General features: G+C 39.7%; 1 protein-coding gene across 24 annotated transcripts in view; it reads right to left on the bottom strand.

Annotated features, from left to right (window-relative positions):
* Window positions 1-24040, bottom strand: part of FOXP1 (forkhead box P1) — an 823426-nt gene that overhangs the window by 114217 nt on the left and 685169 nt on the right. For 23 of the 24 annotated variants that reach the window (XM_053290523.1, XM_053290516.1, XM_053290515.1 and 20 more), the window contains 3 exons: window positions 23815-23904; window positions 14569-14728; window positions 3949-4153 (listed from right to left, as the gene is read on the bottom strand). In XM_053290523.1, coding sequence (XP_053146498.1) covers window positions 3949-4153; window positions 14569-14728; window positions 23815-23904 — 455 coding nt within the window. The remainder of the gene's footprint in view (window positions 1-3948; window positions 4154-14568; window positions 14729-23814; window positions 23905-24040) is intronic. The other variant, XM_053290524.1, reaches the window with a different exon arrangement.

Below are 24040 nucleotides of genomic sequence, written 5' to 3' on the forward strand. Positions count from 1 at the left end.
ACAGCCAATGTCCTATCTCTAACGATGCCAGATGAAGGCAATTGTTGCAGAAAAGCAGCTTTGCTGAACAGCTGCAATTCTGCATTGCACGAAGTGGGGGAAGGTGGGGGGGGGTGCAGGATGACCACAGAATGTAAGCAAATTCAAAACAATACAGCCAATTGCAAGATAATTCTTGCAACAAGGTTTCAATTGCTCACATCTAACACTGTGGCCCAGTTGATGAGCCAAGGAGCCCACACACATTTCCTCCTTCTCATTCTTTCCTGTCCTGCCTTTGAACAGCCAGATAAATGTAAAGCATCTAGGTTTTTAAACCACGTCTTCCATGATATCTGAACCAGGAAACCGTGGCATAAGTGACCCCAGCAAAGCAAGACATAAAACCATGGTTTGATCCTGGATTACTTAAACCAGGGTCCTGTTTTATACATCCTAGGAAATTGTGGTGTAAGAAACCAGGAAGCTTTTCATTTAGCCAGGAACATATGAGGATGGCAAAAGGGGAGGGTAAACAAGAGTGTGTATCGGCTCACTCATTATTCAACAAACCATGATTTGTTGCATCATCTCACAGGACCTCTGTGTTTTTGTAGTTTTAGTATAAGAGAAACACACAGAAGGAATGAATTAGGATTCTCTCTTTTTCTATGCGTTGGAAGAAGCCAGGGTAGCTTTTAGTACATTTCATCCTCCATAGAAACCCTGTCTTCTGGTGCTACAACAAGCATATTTCATTTGACAGACATGCACAAATGTACATCAACATAAACAGGACCAAGTCCTCCTAGTGTAAGTAACAGACACAATATATGATAATATCTCAATAAAAATGCTCTTATGTATTTTACATCTATACATGACAGCTTTGTTTTCTTCATGCAAGAAAGGCACAAGATGTGCTTATGTGTGTGCCTTACCAACATTCTTTCAAATCACTCAACTAGAAAACACTATGGCCAGGAAAAAGAGAAAGTAAAAAAGCTCACCTACAAATTAGCGAATGTGAAAGCAATAATCAATGCCCTCTCTATTTTGAGCCTAAGTTGTTTCAAAGAGAACATGATCCTTCCTAACACAGACACACATTTGTCTTTCTCACTGTGCCCTGAAAGAGCATGGCCTGGATCCCAAGGGCCAGAGAGTGAGGCCCATACAAGCAGCAAGGCTCTTCAGGCCATCCACTCTTCCTGAAACCCAGTGAAACTTTTAGGTACAACATTTCATTTAGCACAAAGAACTACAACTATTTTTAAAAATCCCCAAATAAGAAAAACCCAGAAGTGCATGTATACACTAGTCTTTTCTTGTGATGACAACCACACATCAAAAAAAGAAAAGAAAAGAATAGACAGAGGTAGCAATCCTTATAAAAGACTAGATCTCATTGTAAAAAGGAAAGGACACAAAAGAGAGCAAACAAGTTCAATTAGGAGGATCCATGTTTAATTTTTAAAATGTTTTTTTTAAAACAATGAGCCAAAGAAATTATATTTCAAAGGGATATGATTTTCAAGTGTGAAAAGTTCCAGGAGGCTTCCATAAATGTGGGTTGGCCATCATAGTCATACCAAAACGTGTATTCACTAACTTGCCCCTCACTTTTAGTACAATCCTATGCATTTTTAAAGTAAAGGTGAAGTATGCCGTCAAGTCAATTTCGACTCCTGGTGCCCACAGGGCCCTGTGGTTTTCTTTTGGTAGAATACAGGAGGGGGTTACCATTGCCTCCTCCTGCGCAGTATGAGATGATCCCTTTCAGCATCTTACTATATTGCTGCTGCCTGATATAGGTGTTTCCCATATCAGCGGGGATTCGAACTGTCAACCTTCAGCTTGTTAGTCAAGCATTTCCCCGCTGTGCCACTTAAGGTGACTTCTTACTCTGAAGTAATTTCTATTGTGTTCAACAGAACTTAATCCTAGATAAGCACACACAGAATTACAGTTTTAGACCATGGATCAAAGGCAATTTCTTGCTTCCCTTGGGGTGGGGATAATTGCAGCAGGTTCAATGGGCTCCAGAGAGACTGGTACAACTGCTGTGATCATGCTCACCAAGCTGCAAACTTGGAGCCAGAGGGAAAAGTTGGAGCTTGTTTTCGCTGGGGGCTAGAGAGGCACCCGGAGTGCTGTTGCTGTATGCTGCCCAAATGGCTGGCCCTAATTTTTCCTTCCATAGCCAGTGGGAAGGGCTGGGGCCCATTTTGGATAGAACAGAAAAGTAGCGGAAAGTATGCCACAAAAACATCTACCCTCCTGCCCAGCTTGGAGCTGGAGAGGGGAGTTGGGGATCTTTCCCACAGGGGTTGAATGAGGACAATCCTCACCCTCTCCCCAGTACCAAGCTACAGAAAAGACTTGACTTTGGCAAAAGGAATGTGGAACTGTCTGCTACCAGTCAGTTTTGCACATTAGAACATGAATTGCCAAACACCAATGTGCACACACTTCTTGTAAACATAAATAATTAGAAAACAGTGCCTATTGATGTCTCTTCTCTGAAGGAACAGAGAATGTCTAACAAGAAGTATCAGATAACTCAAGCCAGAGCTATATTAATTGGAATCACTAAGCAAAGTTCTCTTTAACAGAAAAATATAAGATCAGCCATGCTGGATCAGGTCTAAGGCCTATCTAGTCCAGCATCCTGTTTCACACAGTGACCACCAGATGCCTCTGAGAAGCCCAAAGACAAGAGGTGAAGGCATGCATTCTCTCTTGCGGTTGCTCCTCTGCAACTGGTATTTGGAGGCATCTTGCCTCTGAGGCTGGAGGTGGCCTATAACCACAAGACTAGTAGCCATTATAGACCTGTCTTCCATGAATATGTCCAAGCCCCTTTTAAAGTCATCCAAGCTAATAGCCATCAACACATCCCGTGGCAGAGAATTCCATATAGATATATTATGTGTCCTGGCCTTCAGTTTAATGTGATGACCCCTGGTTCTAGTGTTGGGGGGGTGGGATTCTCTCAAATCCATGCATAAATTTTTATACCTCTACCATGTCTCCCTGTAGTTGCCTCTTTTCCAAACTAAAAAGCATAAAATACTGTAGCCTTGCCTCATAAGGAAGGTGCTCCTGTCCCCTCATCATCTTGGTTGCTCTCTTCTGTACCTTTTCCAGTTCTACAATGCCTAATTCTACAATTAAATTAAATATAATTTAATTATCTTTAGTACAAGGTACATCTAAAGAAGTTGCTTGCCAGGTAGCACAAGCAAGAAATAGTCATCAAAATTAGAGCCTGTGAAATGATGTCATAACAACATACACCATGTGCCATACCATTTATATATTATATGAAGATACAAGTGCCTGTCCCACAGAAGACGCTATTTGATCTTCTGGTAGGGTAGATGGCCATCACATATAGTGTGGGAATTATCACTGCGATAACAGAAGCTGCTGTTCTATATTAATTGGAATCAATGAGAAAAGTTAGTCATGATCGACTTAAGGCCCATAAATTTCAATAGGACTTAATCATGACTAACTTAGTCTGATTGTTGCCCAGTGTCTTCTTTTTCTGAAGTGGTGGTAAATAGCTAATCAGCAGTAACATTAATGCAACACTGAAAAAGTTACCTCTATGCTTACATGCCTCTTGTCATATTCAGCTCTCTCTGAATTAACACATGATGGACATAAAAATGTAGCTATCACCACTGTGTCAAATGGTTCCCTTGTTTATGTCTAGTGTTTCAGAGGTAGGTGTGTGTGTGTGTGTGTGTGTGTGTGTGTGTGTGTGTGTGTGTGTGTGTGTGTGAGAGAGAGAGAGAGAGAGAGAGAGAGAGAGAGAGAGAGAGAATATGTGAGTGTGAGAGAGGGGCAAGGATCTCTGCAAAACGAGCAAGGCTTCCTTCAATCAATCATCACCCCCAAAAAAAAAAAAAAAAGTGTGGCTCTGAACAGAGATATCTACAAAACCATGATGACACCTACCTCTCTCTTTTAGGAGTATGGACTGATAATTGTCCATTTGTTGCAGCATGTGGGTTTATTATTAAGGAGGTCTTAGAAGAGGCTGAGGAGGAGATACACGTCGTTGACAGATCCAAACTGCTGTGGTTGTTGCTTACAGCTTCCTCAGCTGTGTGAGAACCCGTCACTTCTTTCCAGAGTTGCTGCAGTTCTGTTGGAATCATGCCTGAAACGAAATTGGATAATTAAATCAATTAACAGTTAATGTAGCCATCTTCAAACAGTAATTAAAATCAAAGTCAGTAAACAAAAGCCAGTGTTGGAGGTTACATTTCAAAATTTAAAGTGACCAAATGCTAATGGTGCATACACACACACACACACACACACACACACACACACACACACACACACACACACACACTCTCTCTCTCTACCGAAATGGGCCAAGCTAATAAAGTCTATCAGTCAACTTTTTACAAAAAGCTTGAAATTAAATTATTAATTAGCATGTATAGCAATAGCAAACTAGAGGTGACAACATGCAAATGCTAACATACTTCTGTGTAGCTATAAAACTCTTAAAGCAAAAATGTTACAACTGTACAAGAAAGAAAACTAAAATTCAATGTAATTTCTCATTTCTCAGCACTGAAACATTAAGAGTAACCATTTTCAGTAGACCACCAGGTTCTGTAGGGGTTTGCAGGCCTGCTCAACTTAGCCCCTTGCAGTTGTTTTTTGACTACAACTCCCATAATCCCCAGCCACAGTGGACAATAGCCAGGAAGTATGGGAGTTGTAGGCCAACATCTGCAGGAGGACCAAAGTTGAGCAGCTCTGGTTAGAGTTCTGGATTAGGACTGAGGAAACTCACTGAATGACCTTGGGCCACACATTCTCCCTCAGCCTAATTTCACAGGATTGTGAGGATATGATGCTTGTGAGGAAAACATGAATGCTGCCCTGGTTTTTTTTGTAAGTTCATAAAATTAAAATTGAGAATACATCCAACACAGGGGTCCGGGGCAGAGCTATAATTGGCCACCTGGCTTGGTCCTCCCCACAAGTGCTGACTGGCTTCATTCCCATCAGCGTCATTGTCGGCTGGGTATTTTATTTGTTCTCTCCCTTTGAATGAAGAAAATACCAGCCGACAAGAAAGCCAGGTGGGAAATGAGCTGCGACCCTTCTGGGTGCTGGCCACACAATCCACGGTGTGATGTCACATGCAGGCGAGTAGCTGGCACGACCAAGGGGCTGCTGGGGAGAGTGGCGAACACGAGGCCACTCTCCCCTAGCTATGTGCCTTACATGGGTGACTGCAGAGAGGGGCTAGTTCTCCTCTTGGACAAGTAGTTGGGAGATACATGACTGGCCCAGAGTCACCCAGTGAGTTTCATGGTTGAATGGAGATTCGAACTCAGGTCTTTTGCGGTCCTAGTCCAGCACTCTAACACTCTCCAACACTCTATGCTACGCTGGCATTATGTTGACTAGATGTAGTCAAAATAAACTACTAAACAATGACCCTTCAGCTTGACAGCTGAACATGTTCTCCCATTAAAGCAGCAATCTAAAGCAGCGTGGGAAGAAGGGTGGTATGTGTGAATACAGCCAGTATTCAGGGGGGAAATGTTCTGCTGGGATGCAACATTTTCCATGATAAGAGCTTTCTCTGAAGGGCATTCAGTCCATATATCCTATCACTAGGGATACAATTTCTATTGTATTTGGCTCAGGTTTGCCTAATACCTAAGACTATTCATAGCTGAACATACAGTGGGCAGAAAGGCATCATAGCTCATATACAACATGCTTTGTGCAAATCCCCAAGTTCATCCCAGTGAGATAACAGAGCTTGCAAAGAATTCTGGCTAAGATCCCTCAAAAGGTGTTATCAAAGTGGTTAGTATTGGACTAGATGAATCACTGGTCTCTTTTAGTATGATACAGCTCCTTGTCTACTTGGAGATCCATTATTTATCATCAATTCTATCTGGACCTCAATACACTAGCAACATATGATCCTTAATTCAAGATGTTTGGTACTCAAGACATTTAATTCAGCATGATTTCCTGGGAAACAATATGCTGAGGAAAGAGTGTTAAACACATAATTATTTCATATTGTTAGGGCCACTCTCTAAACTCCAATGGAAAGTAAGTTCCAATTGAGATTTCCCTTGTGAAATCTATAGCGCAAAAAAATTTTGAGTTGTGTTCTGAAGATAAGCAGACAATCTAAACAAATGACACATTTTCTGAAAGAAGGTGGAGAATTTTTAACCTCTTTTTTGAAGCAAGGAAGGTCTTCAAAATAAATTTATTCATCTGTATTATTATGACAACATGAACCACAATGTGACTAATTTTGTGCTTAAGTTGTAAATGATGACAAATAGCTTTGTTATTAAACACAGTTTTTATTAATCACTTTTAGACGTAAATTATGAATTCACATTGTCTTCGTGAAATGCTTTTTGAATTTCAACAGTCAAATTGATTACACTATGATTATTTCATTAACACACCTATCTTTCTCATTAATTTTGGTTTCTAGCACTGCTTACTTAATTGATGGATGTGTCTAGTAGGGGAAAAAAACCCCTGCAAGTTTCAATACAAGTAACACTATTATTATTACTGTCATTTTTTGATCAGTGTTAATGAGCCATTCAAAGTGAAATGAAAACATAAAATCTGATTTTTCAAAGAAACAATCTTAACTAGATAAAAAGGAGTATTCAATTGCAGAAGTTTCTTACATTGTTCTACCATATTGAGAACTTGAAAGAATTCCAATGGACTAAATAGGTATTAGGTTACACAGAGCTCAAAATGGCATACATCACCAACTCTTATTGTAATGAGGTTACATATTGATTTGACACCACATAAAAGTTTTGCAAACCAAAATCTAAGGGTATATTGTCATACCATTGTAGGCTGACATGGGTTAAGCAGCTGTTTTATTAAGAATTATGTCATGTAACATCAATAGTACTTTCAAAATAATTTAAGTATTTTAGAAGACTGGAAGTCCAGGGGCCAATGGATCCAACTGTTTTGTTTCAAGCTACTGTATTCCATCAGTGTAGCTGGGAGTGGGAGAGATCTATCATTTTGAAAATATACATCCATGCCTGAAACATTCATGTATCTTACCAAAACCAAGGCATTAAAATAAAGGCAGTATGCATTATATTCATTTGAAACACATAATAAAAAATGCCAAGGTCTAAATTTAATTTATTTTTGTCATTTAGAATACAATGGCTAGATAATCATCTCAACGTGATCAGCCAAACATCTTTACTTTGCTAAACTGTTAAAGATTTTAATTATGCTAGCTTTGGAGAGCACTGGTCTAATGAGGCGATAGACTCCAGAGAATCTAAGTGGTTAAGAACTGTGAAATGAGTCTGATAGGATTTTTTTTATATTCACCGTAGATCGTTTGCATATCAAAGAGGAGTAAATTATTGCACGACAGACCAATAACCTTCCCCGCCTTTCTGAGAGTAGCATTAACAAAAACATTTGGTCTTTGCTAGTGGGCTGACTAAAAAAAATGTGCAAAAATGCTTTAAGTGTCTGCAATTAGTATATATTCTAAAAGACACTTCAATTTATACATTAAGTGATTAGATAGTCTTAGGATACATCTATTGCTAGAAAACCACTTTTCTCCTTTCATAGAAATCAAATGCCAATTATATTTTGATGGATTTTGTCCCATATGAACATTTAGTTATTAGACATATTCAATTATTACTTGTCCCCTGAAATTAAACCTCTGAGGCAATTTAAACAAAGAGAAAGGTCACTACACAGTCCTGTGTCCTGTTTAGCTGCAACTGGGCTATTATTTCCAAACACCTTGCAAAGTGACAGTGTGGGATGTATTTTTAGCTATCACGCTTGACAGGACTGTCTCCACACTAACAATTACCTGTGAATATGACTGACCCTTTCACCACTGTTTACTCAGTTGAAACAATAGTGAATGGGCTTGTCTGTTGATGGTAATATATCGATATTAGACCATACGAGTCAACATCATTTTTATGTTGGGGACACACCAACACAAGATGAATATTTTTGCTATTATTGCCAGCAGCCATCCCATACCTGTATTGCCATAGAAGATAGTTGCAAATGTTTTAAAATGAGGCGATGCTACCTGCTTTTTGTTTGGAAGATAAACTATCTTAAATAATGCAGGAAATCATGAGCAAAGGATGGGGGGCGTGGTGGCACCATACACAATACCTTCAGCAGGATTTACCCAAACTTAGTACAGAGGGGCAAGTGACTTATTTTAAATATTAATGAGAGAGATTTTAAAATTTATTTATACACTGCCACATCCAAATAGGTCTGGGCAGTGCACAACAATAAAACCCACAAATCAATCTTTAAAAAAACAGTCATTACAGAACTATTTAAAAAGAGCATAAAACCATTAACAAATAAAACATTTAAAAAGTGAAGGATAGTTCCTTCACAAGGTAATGTGAACAAGATAAACAGTATTTCTTTAAAGGCTGACAATTTCAACAGCACAAGCTGTGGGAGACCCTAGGCATGAGGATTACAGATCAGATGGCATTTGGCAACATAATCTAATTATGAGGTCATAGGAATGTCATCATACAAGTGACATCCGTGTCTACAACATTATGAGAATGCTGTTATGACCTACAGCAAGGGTGTTCTTTGTTTAGCATAAGTTCCATGGATTTTTATTTAATTTTATTTTTTAAAGCATCTGTCACCTTTCTGCCACAAGACACAAGATATCTTATTCTTTTTATATAAAAATAAGGATTAGAGATATAAATCCAGAATAATTAAGTGAAGTCAAAAGTAAACAATTCAGCAACAAAACCAAAGAAACCAAAATAATTAGATAACCAAAATAATTGGCAATGGACAAGAGATGCAAAAGGTAGAGCTATTATAAAATCAGTCCCCAATGGTTAATAATATGACTAGAAGTGTGAGCGCTATAAGATATTCCCCTTAGGGGATGGAGCCGCTCTGGGAAGAGCAGAAGGTTTCAAGTTCCCTCCCTGGCTTCTCCAAGATAGGGCTGAGAGAGATTCCTGCCTGCAACCTTGGAGAAGCCGCTGCCTGTCTGTGAAGACAATACTGAGCTAGACAGACCAATGGTCTGACTCAGTATACGGCAGCTTCCTATGTTCCTATGATGGCAAAGTTTAAATGGTGAGAATAAAGATAAATTTTCATCAAACTCTTACCACTTGAATATCAGTCCATTTAATATGCAGAATAAAAAGGTTTATTCTCGTTCTTAAAATTATGCTCATAATGATTAAGGCTGTGATTTCTCTGTGCCAGCACCCTTGCAACTACTATAGGTAGCACACAACTATATCTATCCTATGAGCCCTTTCTCACCAGCAGTGAGAAAGGGCAAGAGGGCTAGCGGGAAGGAAGCCTTAAAAAACTGACCTCCTCTTGCCTATGTCTTCCAGCACAGGCAAGACGCATAATATGCCAATCCTAAAACATGTTTGCTGAGAGCAAGCAAGGTCCACTTAGCATCGGAGTCTTCATTTAAAGTGTGCCATCAAGTCGATTTGGAATCCTGGTGCCCAAAAAGCCCTGTGGTTTTCTTTGGTAGAATACAGGAGGGGTTTATCACTGCCTCCTCCCGCGTAGTATGAGATGATGCTTTTCAGCACCTTCCTATATCCCTGCTGCCCAATACAGTACCAGTGGGGATTCGAACCGTCAACCTTCTGCTTGTTAGTCAAGCATTTCCCCGCTGTGCCACTTAAGGTGGGCTGTCTCTTCTTTTCCCTACCAGGAATATCAAATTTTCTTCTCGCTTTCACTTGTGTAGCCTGGTGTTGAAAACACAGGTCTAGCTGTTCTGAATTATTTTTAAATGGGATGGGATTTATTTCTTATCACTGTTGTTGTGTACAGATGTAAGATCTGGATTATGGATATATTTGAGTGGAAAAGCAAGAATATTTCAACAGATTGTTATAACAAAGGATATGCTATATTTTTGCAAGACAATAGGCATAGGTAAGGCTGAAGGGGGGATTGTTTCAATGGGTGCATTCTAAAGCCAAAAGGGGGTGGGGGTGGGGAACCACCATATACACTGTGGCTGTTTGTCATGGTAATCAATATCATTTGACACTTTAACATACAATGAGGCACCAACTGCGTTGACAGGATGTATTTTAACCACATGTACTTCCAGTTAGTAGGTTCTTTATGTACTTCACAACACTTGTCAGTTATGAAAAGTGTGCCTGTAATTTAAGTGTTCATTGCCAATTATTATTACAAACTGGAGCTCTCACAACTCTTCGCTGTATTTCCTTTTCTAGGAGAAGTATCTTCTTCATTATAAAAGAAAATGCAGGCACAGGCTTAAAAAATGTATGTTGTGGGGACAGTTGACAGATGACTGTTCATGGAACTCGATTTCACAACCCCAGGTATTCACCGGCTCATAGACAACCAGAGTTGCTCAACCTCTTTTTGTCCTTGCACCTCCATACCCAGGTGACCATGTTCAAGCAAGCAGAAAGTTGATTTAAACCTCATAATGACATCAGTTTTAAGCCATCAGATCTCTCTGATAAAAAAGAAACGTGCTGTATTCTGACCTGTCTGAATTCTCAAGTTATCTTTTCTCCCCCACACCCATGACAGAGTCCTAGACTCATAATTGAGGATGAAGGGGGAGAAGGGAAATCATTTGTTCTTTTTGCTGCTCGCCATAGGCCTACCCGAGAGTCCTTTGTTTATGTTTGCCTGTTCTCTTGTGCTCACCCCATTTTAAATATGCTCCTTCCTAATGTTGTAGGAACTAATAGTTAGACCACACCGCAAAGCCTATCAATCAATGCCACGACTGCCGAATTACCTACTGGTGTCTCTGATGTGTTGCTGCACAGATTACACTTCATGCATCACCACATTCATTTCTTTCACATTACACATGAGCGTGTCTTGTCATTGCCCAATTGCCCTCTTTTGGACAGCTTAACTGATGTACTATACAATGAACCCCACCAAGCAAACTTAACACTATAGGAACTATGGGGGGTGGGGGTGGGAATAGAAAGTCTGAAGCTGAAGTCCAATGGGAGGGTGTGTAAAAACAGCTTGTGATGTTTCTTTTCAATTAATCTGAAAGTGTAATTAACTCACACCATAATATTTTACATGTGCAAAATGGCACGAACCTTCATGTCTTAAACCGCCCAGAGACTTAGGTTTTGGGCAGTATAAAAATATGTCAAATAATTATATATATCTATATCTATATCTATATCTATATCTATATCTATCTATCTATATCTCTCTCTTCTCTTGCACTTTGTTCCCAAGGGTTGGGTGTTTTTTGCGGGGTGGGACTCCATATTGTAACTTTAATACACTAGACACTAAGTAAATTTCAAGTGGCTTAAGCTTCTCTTTGGAAAAGTAGCAGTCTGAAATGTAGAACCACCATTTTGAAAACTCTTTTTTGTTGAAAAGAGATTTATAAATACTGTACATTTAACAATCAATCATATATCTTTCATACGGTCTTTAAGAGTTTGGGCTTCTTCAGACATTATTTGGCATGTGATTCCCAGAATGAGATAGGAAGCAACCTTGGGTTCTGGTGTTCTCTCTTCTGCTGCTTTCACTGCAGGCAGATCCCATATTCAAGTAAATGCAAGTTCTTCAAGTTCAGTAACTATCTTTCTTTTCACAATGAGGAGAGTGAGGAAAGGACAGAGGAGGAAACACAGGAGAATGAGAACTGCTCTCAAATCTCACCTCAGGGGAAATTCTGGAGGGCAAATAAGAAGTGAACAAACATTTGACAAGAAAATAGGTAGCCAGTGTATTCAAGATAGAGGGCGGGTAAAGCAGAGCCAAAGAAAAGTCATTTTTATACACCTCATTGGGATATCCCGGAGTATACCAGAGAGACCATATTATGCCTGTTCTTAAACAGCTGCACTGGCTGCCGACACATTTCCAGGAAGCTTTTCACAGGGGGCTTTTGAAGCCCTTTAATTTGCATTTCCTCTGGAATGGAGGGTATGCATTCACATATCAGCTAAATTTACCCCCAAGTCCCTGCAAGTCATCGGGGAGCAGTTCAAACACATTTCGGGGTTTTCACTGTGCATTAGAGTGTAACCCAATTTATATCCGGGGTTATAAAATTCCACTATTTGTGTTGGTTTTATGAGACAACTTCGAGTTCGCAGTAAAGCCTCCCCATAAACCCGCGGTAAAACCTGCTGTTCGTAAAAGCCCCAGGCGAAGTACAAGTGCTGTTATTACCACTAAAGCCCTGAATAGCTTAGGTCAGGGGTACCTGCAAGAGAGCCTTTCCTTACATGATCCCCAAGGCTCACTGAAATCATCAGGAGGGGTCTGTCCGGGTGTTGTCTCTAGGTTGTGGAACGTACTCCCCATGGATATAAGAGGATTGTTTTCCCTGGAAGCCTTCAAAAGAGCTTTAAAGACCCATCTTTTCAGCCTGGCTTTTAATGATATTTAGATTTAATTGTAATTTTAATCTGCTTTTAATTGGCTTCTGATTTTAATTGTTATGTATTTCTGGGTTTAGTGTAAACTGCCTTGGGGCATTTTAGGAAAGGCGGTATATAAATCAAATAATGGCTGGAATATGAAATTGACATTACAGGAGGACCTCCTTATCCCCAATTTCATTATCCGTGGTTTTGCTTATCTGCAGTCGGGGAAATGGCACCCAACCTCGGCATACTCAAAAAAACCAACACGTTGATCTTGTGTATCCATGGGTTGGCGTGGCTGGAAATGACCAGAGGTGGTCAAAAATGGCTGACTGGGAACCTAATCCCAGTGATCCCATAGGTATCAATTATTAAATATTCACAGTTTTGATATCCACTGTAGAGCCACGGAACGGAACCCCACAAATATTGAGGTCCACCTGTACCTTTGTTACCACAGCATATATGAACTTGGGGCTGGGGAGAGAGTAAAATTTACTATGAGCATTAGAACAAAGCCTTAAAGCTTTGACTAAACAAAATTAGTCAACTGCTAACTATTTGAGGTGACTATACAAATTTAGCAGATGTTTAGGGGAAGTGGAGAAAAGTGTATCTGAATAGTAGTGACAATACATTTTACAGGCCAGATTCTCCATCCAGCAGGGATGCAGAGACAGCAGGAAAGCTTGAGGAGCAACTCTCACTAAAATCATTAGAGTGGAAAGGAAAGACACCTTTGCGGGGGGGGGGAGTCATTGGTTTCTAGGTTTTGTAGGGAGAAAGATATGGTTACTAGGTTTAGCAGGAGTGAGAAAGACACTTTTTGTGGGGGGGAGATTATGTTTAATGGGGGGAAGTTCAGTAAAATGGGTGGAGGGGGGATGCTTGGGGAGGATCTGCACCTCTGTCTTCCAGTGGTTTTTGCTGGCATTTCTTTTTAGATTTTGAGCCCTTTTGGGAAAGGGAAACATCTTCTCATCTTTTGCCATGTACATCACTTTGATAACTGTTTTGGCTGAAAAACAAGTAACACTCCAGCAAGGAAAAAACATTTGCTGTCATAAGGCATATTAAGGCTGTTCCATATCATTACTTCTCCTCAATATTTATACAGATCATCCCTGCAAATTGCAATTGAAGGAATGGTCGCCTGCCCCTCTAACTCTCCTCGCTTTTCAGCTGCCACAACTCCAACATAGCCACCACAGCCCTGTTTTATGTTTCAAACAGCTAAACAAATATGAAGAAAGTAGCGTGATTATCTTTTATTGCACCAAATCTTTTAAAGATTTTGACTACGAAAGCTTTCAAGTTACTCAGTAATCTTAATCTATGTAACATTTTAGTTGGTGTAATAACAAACTTAAAACTACCAACTTGTCTGAACAAAAGATGTCCTAACATGAATTGACATACTCCAGAAGTGTAGAAATCAATGGATGGGAGAAAGATCCAGTTAGTGATAGACATCTTAACTAAATTTACTAAAGGGTCACCCACTGAAATTAGAACAAGTTAAGTAAGTTTAACTTACTTAACTTGGGAGGAGAGCTGGTCTTGTGGTAGCAAGCATGACTTGTCCCCATAGCTAAGCAGGGTCTGCCCTGGTTGCATTTGAATGGGAGACTTGATGTGTGAGCACTGCGAGATATTCCCCTCAGGGGATGAAGCCGCTCTGGGAAGAGCAGAAGGTTTCAAGTTCCCTCCCTGGCTTCTCCAAGATAGGGCTGAGAGAGATTCCTGCCTGCAACCTTGGAGAAGCCGCTGCCTGTCTGTGAAGACAATACTGAGCTAGATAGACCAATGATCTGACTCAGTATATGGCAGTTTCCTATGTTCCTAACTTGTCCTTTTAACTTCAATGGGACTTCCCTTGAGTAAATTTAGTCAGGATGTCAGTCAGTAAAACTCAACTAAAACCTAATTCCCCAAGAGTTTTGTCTGTTAACTAGGACCATGCAAGGCAAGAAGTGCATTCCAAAGAATGTCAATCTTTCTAATGCTTGAATTCACTAAAACCTTGAATTCACTAAAGCCAGATCACTCAAACCTTGTCAGAGCTTCATTTCACACATTAGCAGCCCTCAAGCTCTGCACATACCTTGAGGAAGGGGCTGCAACGGCAAGGTGGGCTGGCCAGGCTGAATTGTTAGCAAACCTTGGCGTTGCAAAGACAGGAGGTGCTGCTGCTGCAGTTGTTGCATCTGCAAAAGCTGCTGCTGAAAGGCCAACTGCTGCGAGGTCACCTGTTGCTGCTGTGGCTGTTAAAAAAAAAAAAAAGACAGACTACATGAGTTTTTCAGTGTTTATATGCTTCTCCTTCATCTATCACCACAGAGAACAATGACGATTAAGAGCAGGAGACTAATTCATTCAAAAGACTTCTCTCACTTTTTCTTCGTAGCAGCCTTCAAGGTGGCTTAAATTTTCAGTTAAAAACAAGCAACAATACATAGCAGCATCAGGCAAAATTGCTAGGGACGGTGTCACCACAGAGAAGGCCCTACTGTACTGTCAGCACCAATGCCTATAAAACACAACTTGTGTACTGCTAAGCCAAACACCTCCTATGAGGTATATCTGGCAGCATACCAGGCATTTAGTACACCTCTGCATTTTGCTGCCCACTGGAGAGTCTAAAAACGGGGGTGTCAAGCATCTGTGAGGATTTCAGTTATGCAGACCCACTGTAGAGCAATCCTAAAGTCACTGACTGGTTTTGTATCACTACTAATTTCTGAATTTTGATCCTATTCTATCTTTAGTGGCTGTCCTACCTAGGAAATATTTTCAGAAAATTTATTTGCTTTCACAGCTAAATTACCATCCTCTGTTACATAAAGGCTGAACGGTATAAAATGCAACAGCAATATGGCTGAAGGATGAGAACTAGGCAGAAAAGTTGGGGTGTTGTTGTTTTTTAACCCAAACTGGTTAAGTTTTTAAACCTCACAATTTAAGGTACTAATAAGCTACAGACCAGAAACCATTGGCACAAGATGCATTTTTAATGTAGCAATCAGTGCTATTCCTCAGTTCCTATTTTACAGTATTTTTTCTTCATGGAGAGACACATGAGGTCAGTTTGGATGATACTTCTGTCTGGTCTCACCACAATGTGAAGAGGACATGAATAATCACATTCATGCATATCCCCACCCCACCTACCATTCAATTTTTCATAACTCCGTGAGGGGGAAGTTCAGACAAACTCCGCCCCCCTCCAGATAATATGAAAAGTGAAATGGCACAGCAGGAGAGGGAGCAGGATGGTTGTGGGGTGTGTGTGTGTGTGTGGGGAGTAGACTGGTCAAAGTCTCATCCGAACTGGCCCATGGAGAATGCTGTGATTAAAAAGCTATCCAGAATTTGCAGGAAAGAAGGTGGATTCCAAGAATGTCTCAACTAGTCCTAGTGTATCCAACCAGGGACTTGAGTTTGTATCTGTTGCACAGCAAAGTCCCCTGGAGAATAGCAAGCTGCTTTTGAAAGGCAAGAACGTTTCAAGTATTTCAAATACACGGGGTGTATGTCTGCTGTTCAAGAATGAAAATCTCACTGCCATGGTCAAAATAGCTCTTTTGATCTTGGCCAAGCTAGTAGAATATTAGGTTATTTCCCACTCCAGCTGCTGGATCTTTCATAAAAATTCTTTATCTTGACAAATAACACCCAGTTTAAATATTACACCAGGCATGTGAAAGAAAAAAGGCTGTTACCTATGAGATATCCCAACACCCAGTTTCATGTCTAAAGTGGGTTGCCTTGCCTCAGCACTTAGCTGCTGAGACTAATACTGCATGCATAGGAATAAATATATAGGAACATTGGAAGCTGCCTTATACAGAGTCAGACTATTGGTCCATCTAGCTCAGTATTGCATACACTGACTAGTAGCAGCTCTCCGAGGCAGGAGTCTTTCCAAGGCCTACCTGGAAATGCTGGGAACTGTACATGGGATCTTCTGCATGCAGAACAGATGCTCCAACACCTAGTTACATGTTTCTAATGTGGACAAGAAAAGCAACTTCTCATGTCCTGTGACTAGACATTGTTGCCATTCAGAGCCTGATTGTTGGCTCATTTGCCAGATGGGGAACTTTTGGACTTAAAATGCCCAGCACAGAAAGCAACATTATATCATATATACACTTAATTGGAATGAAAAATAACCTCATGCTATGCTCTATTTACTTATTAAAGAATTGTCTCAGCAATTAAGATTCCAATTGGTTAATTTATTGCATTTTCCAAGATCACTCTATCCAGTGATCAATCAGTCTGCAGGTGCCTCTCCTGTGTTATTCAGTTCAATTTATTTGATTTTTTTACTTCAGTGCTCTGAGAGAGAGAAATATTCATTCACTCTCAGAAGACGTCTACGTTGCTATACTCTACTGGGATCTGAACCATGAACCTCTGAGGTGTAAAAGAACATGTTGCTTTTCTCACTGCTGCACCCGGAGAAGCTTTTAACTACTCTGTTTATCACTTTTGACATAAATAAATGAGAAAAAGATCAGACCTTTGAAGAAGAAAAACTTCATCTAATATTGTTAATTAGCCATGACAAACGATGAAATAACACTGTAAATCTTTCATAGAAACAGCCACTAGATTTTAATTACACACATTCATAATTTAGCAAACAACATCTTACTTGAATGTGAGTGTTTAATATGTACAGTACTCGAGGCTTTAGAGTCCTTAATTTTGTTTCACTTAAGGACGCCTTTAGGTTCTGCTCATCTTCTTGTATTTTATTTGCTTTGTTCTTTAAAAACCCATGAAAAAGCCTTTGCAGTTTTGATAAATATCTTTTTATTTACTGTATGGTGACAGGAGGAAAATTTTGGTTGTGTAAAATATCAATACATCTTGCCAGTGTTTAGTAATTCTTTAAGCCAGCCACACACAAAAAGTTAATGTAGATTTCCTTAGTAATTATCTGAATGATAGAAAAGATAATTCAGTGCACTAGTACAATAAATAGAAGGAAGTTATCTAATAACCCTAATCTGTTAGGAATCATATCAAGGTGCAGGTCTTTGATGCTTTTGTAGCTAACATCTGCAGAAATGAAATTGACTGTTTAGAAGTAGAAATATGTATAAACTTTGTGGGGACACACACACACTCCATTGGCAATATGTTGCATTTGCCTTTAGGAGTTTACATATTTGGACCCTAAAACAATTTCCCCTTAAGAAAAAGTAGTAATGTATGTATTTATAAGAAATATTCATTAAGTACAACAAAGCACACAATCTTCCTGATCAAGAAAGTGAAATCAAACTAGAAAAGATTTTGCAGTCATGGAAGAAGCAAAGAAATGCACAAGGAAGCAATGCTTTTCCTTCACGCTGTCGCATGAGCCAAGAGTTTGCAAATAACTCCTAGCCTCTCTATACTAGATTCAATCCATGTCTTCTATACACCCGTTGATAGTGAATGGGCATCACTCAAGAACTTAATTCTATTCCTTTGACTCCACACAAATAATGGACAAGTGGGGGCAGGGAGCGAGACCCACTCCTTTCCCCTCAGTTCCACTGAACTGCACAGTTCCATTGAAAGGATCGAAGAAAACTGGTCTGAGAACCAGTTCACATGTTAAGTCCTTCATGGCGAGAAACTCGTTGTTGTTTTTAGCAGCCTCTGTGTAAGAAGAGTAACTAGGACCTGACTCAGAGCTAACAATGGTAATAATCTGTTTGGTAGTGGTAGATAATAGAGCACAACAGTGGACATGTGGACATGCAATGCCCTTGAATATTCTCCATCCAGTTGCAACAATATTAGAATGGAGCCTCCTGCAATTGTAGGGAGTTGCAGGTGGGGAGGAAGAGGAACGCCATGACATGGCACTCATCCCTCCTCATGCTCATAAAACCAACCAAAGCCCTTCTTGTTCAGTTGCAGCAGTGAAAAGCCCATTGGTAGAAAGAAATCAGAATGATAAACCGGCTGTTGTTTTCTGTAGTAGTGATTGCTATAAATTGCTAAGTTGACTATTTTACTGGGATTTGGAAAATAAAGCCTCCTACCAATATCATATTAGGAACCAATTTCAGACATATTAGTCCACCCACTGTTAAGTTAATTGATTTTCTGTCTGAAAATCTACAGTGAGAACAACAAACATGTAAATAAGCTGAAAACGGAAGCAGGCCATTTCAGCTTTAAACCAGCATATTCCAAATGATCCAGTTGTTCTTGGGTTTGCTAGTTATTGGATTAATATAAATCACAAGGATAGTTAAATCTGTGTTTAATCATTTCTTCAGCATCTCAGATATTAATCCTTTTGAAAAAGGATTTGTAAAAATAATGATTTAGTAGAAGAACCGTCCCTGCTTTGGACATGTCAGCAACTTGCCACTTTGCTTGCAAGTTAATATTTTAAAACCTGCTTTATTTATATAAGTTGACTGATGCCTGTTCTGTTGTCTTCACAGCTATCCTCCAGGAAAAGCTTATGAAAGTTCTTTCTCCATTTAAAAAGCCAGGATAAAAAAGTATATGAGCCCATTGTCCAAGAAAGAACTTAAAAGCAATGCACGTTGCCAAACCGTGCTCCCCACCCAGTTACCAAACACAGGATACAAGGCAGTTTGTTTACTTCTCACAATTGAATGCATACAAAAAAGGTCTCGGTGCAGTCCTGTTGTCAGGTCAGTAGTCAGTTGTTAAAATGCTGAAATATCCTGATAAAACTTGCATTTTTGATCCCCTCCCTGAAGCTGCTGTCAAAGGTCTGTTTTCCTTTCTTGGGTTACTCCCTACTGCCTAACATAAATTGTCATAACTACTGGAGGACAAACGGCCTTTTAACAAAGCAATCTACTTAGCTCAACTTCAATGTAAAAAAAAAAAAAAAAGCAGGGTGGGGTTGGGGAATATTTTCTACCTTTATTTAGAATTCCTTCCATCATCTCTTTCCCAGGACAGTTCCATCAAATACAAGCAAATCTAATAAGTGTAATGGGACTTTTAAAAAATAAGATCAACACACAAACAGAGCATAGTACCCAGCAAGTTACAGCCTTGACCTCTGGCTTTAACAAAAAAAATTTTTTTTAAAAAAAAATTGGAAATAAGCATGTTCTCCATTTTGCAGTAAAATTCTCCTCCATCTTTCTTACAATAAATTCAAGAAAAATAGAATTATATATACAGTGCACTTGTTCAGAACAAAGCTCTACAGCTTGCACATTACTCATCAGTTTTCAGATGATCCTACAAAACTGTGAGCTAACAATGGTATGTGTATAGTAAATAATCATACATTTCTCTGCTGCATTAAATTTAACACTTGTTAAAATCAGAGCCACCAGTTCACATCACAAAACTGTTATCATGTGACTATTTAATTTTGATCACATGCATGCTGTATACACGCATGCACTGCATACTAGTTTAGCAAGAATACGCTCAAAGACAGGTATGAAAAACCTGTAGGATTAATTGTTCCAAAGCAGTAAAATAATCTGGTTATTAAAAAAAAAAACACACACACACACACACACACAATACATAAGCTAAAAGCAAAGGGCTCTTGCCCCTTGTTTTCCTTGCATCTATAAAGTTATAATAAAACGATTTCTTTTAAAGGAAGGGGTTTTTTAAAATTGTAACTTTGGATTCTGCAACATTAGCCATGTGACTGCAGTAAATCAGTTATATTAGATATTGGAATGCCATCACATTGTCCAACTTCCACTCTTGCCTTTTTAACACACAAAGTATTTTCTCCTCCTTTTTTGAGCCATCATCTTTGTGTCAGAGACGCTCTCCTGTCTGACAACAGCAATTTAGAAGAGTTAACTTTTATCGTTCATTCTGCTGTGTAACTTTCCCCTTCAAATTTCTTTATCTGCCCTCTGAGCTCATCTGAACTTTCATGTTCTCCCAGCATGTAGGCTTGCATTCAAAACTATGTCTAATAGACCAAATAAGAGGTTAATAAGAAGTGGCAACAGAAAGAAAAAAATACAATCCCTGGTAACTGATAAGAATGACAGTGGCAGCCCTTTATTGTTTGTCTTCAAATATAGAGTTAAAGATCTTTAAAAAACTAAAATTTGACGCCTTTGAAAAGAAAGAAGCACAAAATAACAACAGGGGGTTATTGCCTGGCAGCCACAGGGGAGAAGCTCCATAATTCTTATTCTCCCTTTTGAAGGTTGTTAGAAATCTGATTCAAAAAAGCAACAGCAGAAGGAGAAAGCCTCTTGAGGCTATAGCCATTTCCTGTGATCATGCATAATGTGCTTCAAAAGTGGGTTTTTACCAATTCTGTTGATCAATTGCACCTCCTTCATATTCCCTCTTTTTTTCTGCTGTGTTTACATCTGATGCGACTCAATGACAAGCACTGTCTGAGACTGTGAAACAGACCTGTCATGTTGATTTATGGGCGCATCAAACCACGACTTGTCCAAACTGAAGCTCGCAGTTCATTAATTAGAGAGTTGTGACTTTGAAGTCAGCTTTCAGACTGTGGTTTTTAACATTTGGCTTAATTTATATGCTCTTGAATGTGGATCTCTAAGGGAAAAACTGAAATTCCCTTCTTGTCTTTGAACTTCTTTTGACCGCACAATAATCATTTCTTTGTCCAGAGTGATGCCTGCATCCCAGAGTCATTAACGCGCATTGAACTGCCACTGATGAGTAAGCCCTACTGAATTAGAAAAACAGCCAGCAAAACAAAGCTGAGAGCATTCTGCACAGTGATATCTCACAATTACATGCCTTCCCTCCCTGTGCCATTTCCATTTTAATTACTGTTAGTCCTTTAGATTTACATTTTAGACATTTTTTAATCTGTTCCCTTTTTTATTATAGCAGCGCCCGTTAGCGGGCTATAGTTAAGGTTCGTGTCAGCGTTTTCCATTATAAACTCCCCCCCCCCCCATTTTCATAACTCCACTGTAAGAATTCACACTCAACTTAAAACTTGGTTTTCCACAAGTGGGGTGGGGGGAGGCATGATGGTGGTTAAGGTTGAGCCCATTCTGAAACATGTGCTCTGCAAAACACTGCACAACTACCACACCAACACAGGACCACAATCAGCTCTGAGGAGTCACACAGCATCTTGTAACAAGGAACAACTTGCCAGATAGTGTCCTCCAGCAGCAATCATGTCATGGAAAAACACCAACAGGATTTTCCATGACCTACTATGTCTCCTCTAGGAGACATATCTGTTGTCTTCAAGTTAGAAGACAAATCCACAAATAAGTTAGTAAGATACAAAGTTTACAAAGCCATCACAGTGGAGAGCATTTGGTAAAAATAATCAGTGTTGAACAGAGTATCTGTGATGAATTGATTTAGAAGAGACCGCACAGTAGTCTTGTAAGTGCTGCAATCCTTTAAGTGCAAAATGAACATCTTTCAATCAACACTTTCCATCTTGAATTTTGCTAATTAGTGATGCACTTCTTAAACCATGTTAGCTTTCTTATATCTCATAGAAGATGAAAGGGCTAGGGCTCCACATTTACAGCCTTTATGTTAGGCTGGTGGGTTATGTCCATCTGTACATGTTGTACAAAAGATAAAATCCACTCCTGAAGCCACCCCACTCCCAAGAAGTATCTCTTCCTATATTAAATTACCTCAAACTCAGGTTTTAGTTCTAGAACTGTAGTTCTATTTTTCACAGTCCTGTCACCAGGGAACCTTTCCATATTATCTACCGTAGGACCCTGTATATTTTAGAAGATTATACACGTGTTATACGGTGCACAATCAGTTCATAAAGACTACAGGCCAGACCAATTGGACATTACTGTTGCCCTGCATGAAGTGAGAGTGCATACTAGCAGACAGACAGACACACACCCTGCAGATGCATATTCCAAAAGAGGATCATTTATGGTATACAAGCTGTCTTTCAGGGAAGCTTGTCCTTAATTACTGATCTTGCAGACAAACACCTGATAAACTTCCAAGAAAACAAAGGATTTCCTAGAACAGAGTTTAAAAATCACTGTTCTAGAAGACAGGCGTTATGTTAAAGGGCAAGAGATAACGTGGTTGATGTCATCTCAAGAGTTCAAAGAACTTGAGGCAGCGTTTCAAATGCTGCTTCACCTCCGCTTGCGTGGTGCCTTGGTGTGTCAAATGACACATTGCCTCCCCTTACTTGATGATGCCCCAGCTGCTGCTGCCTGTTCCTCTTCCCCCACATACTCTGTGGATCCAAAAAGGAAAAGGAAGTGTGAAAGAGAGGAGGATAGCATGGGCTTGATGCTCTAGCACCCATTGTTGCTGTCTCCTTGATAATACCCTATTACTTCTATACTGTTCCTTTATAAAGCGACAAAGCGCAGGAGGATCCCAAAAGCAAAAGGAAGTGTGGAAGGGAAGATAACATCAGACACACTCTAGCACCCATGACTCTCCACTCCTCCATATTACTTCTTCCATTCTGTTCTTCTCGTCTTTTTTGACTTTGCAAAGCATGGGAGAAGGTAGAGTAGAATATGTAATTGGGGCAAGTCTGGCAGAGGAAAAGTATAGGGAAAGCAAGTACAATGCTCTTACCCTTAATCCTGCCAAGTTTCTCTCAAATGTCTAGTTACTTGGACAAGCATCATCATATAAAGTTTTAATGTGTAAAGCCTCCCTTAAGCATATCAAACTTTCTTTAGACCACACCCAATGGCCTAAATACAACAGAGGTTGTGTACAGAAGTCCGGGTTGTACATATGTGCCGGTACCTTGGTAAACAACTGGAACTCATCCACCAGTTGCTTGGAAGAGAAAGGGATATGGAGAACTGAATCAAGTCTTCTGCTCTTTCTCCTGAATGGTTAAGGGGAAGGACTCCTACTTTGTTTACCAGGTTTAGCATCTGAGGCATATGGCCCCAGATGCTAAATCAGGCTAGGGTGCATAGCATCATTTTGTAAATATAGCTCTGCACCAGCTAGACATAAGCATGTTGGAGCTGGATCAGGGCAAATGTGTGCACAACCCTCAAAACCATGTAAATATGTAACTGGAGTTTCGCATTATGCCATGTTTGAAAAGGACAGATTATTGGACAGTCACATATTTCAAGTGAGCAACTTTCATAAAGCGTTCTATATGGGCACAAACCACCAGCCTTCTACAAAAAAGGAAAAGAAGATTTAATACAATATAGAAACATGTTGTAGAAAGTAAAACAGAAGAACAAGAAATAAAGAGAATACATGTCAATTCTAAACTTAAAAACTGATTCTGCTCAGTTTATGCAAACATTTATATGATGAATGGCAGTTTTACAGTTTCTATACTTTTCTATGGGATCTACGGTCTGAAAGTTAAAAATGGGTTTCGCAATACCTCTTTAGGCTGTTTTCCAGCATGTTGTTGCTGTAAAAGTTGAAGCTGCAACTGTTCCTGTTGTTTCTTATAAAATTCTTGAAGCTGCTGCTACAAAGGAAAAGGGGTGGGGGTGGGAGAGGGAGTGAGGGAGAGGGAGAGAGAGAGAGAGAGAGAGAGAGAGAGAGAGAGAGAGAGAGAGAGAGAGAGAGAGAGAGAGAGAGGGTTAAGTAAAACAAAGTGGGAT

Source organism: Hemicordylus capensis, chromosome 2 (assembly GCF_027244095.1).
Source record: "Hemicordylus capensis ecotype Gifberg chromosome 2, rHemCap1.1.pri, whole genome shotgun sequence".
Classification (NCBI taxonomy): Eukaryota; Metazoa; Chordata; class Lepidosauria; order Squamata; family Cordylidae; genus Hemicordylus; species Hemicordylus capensis.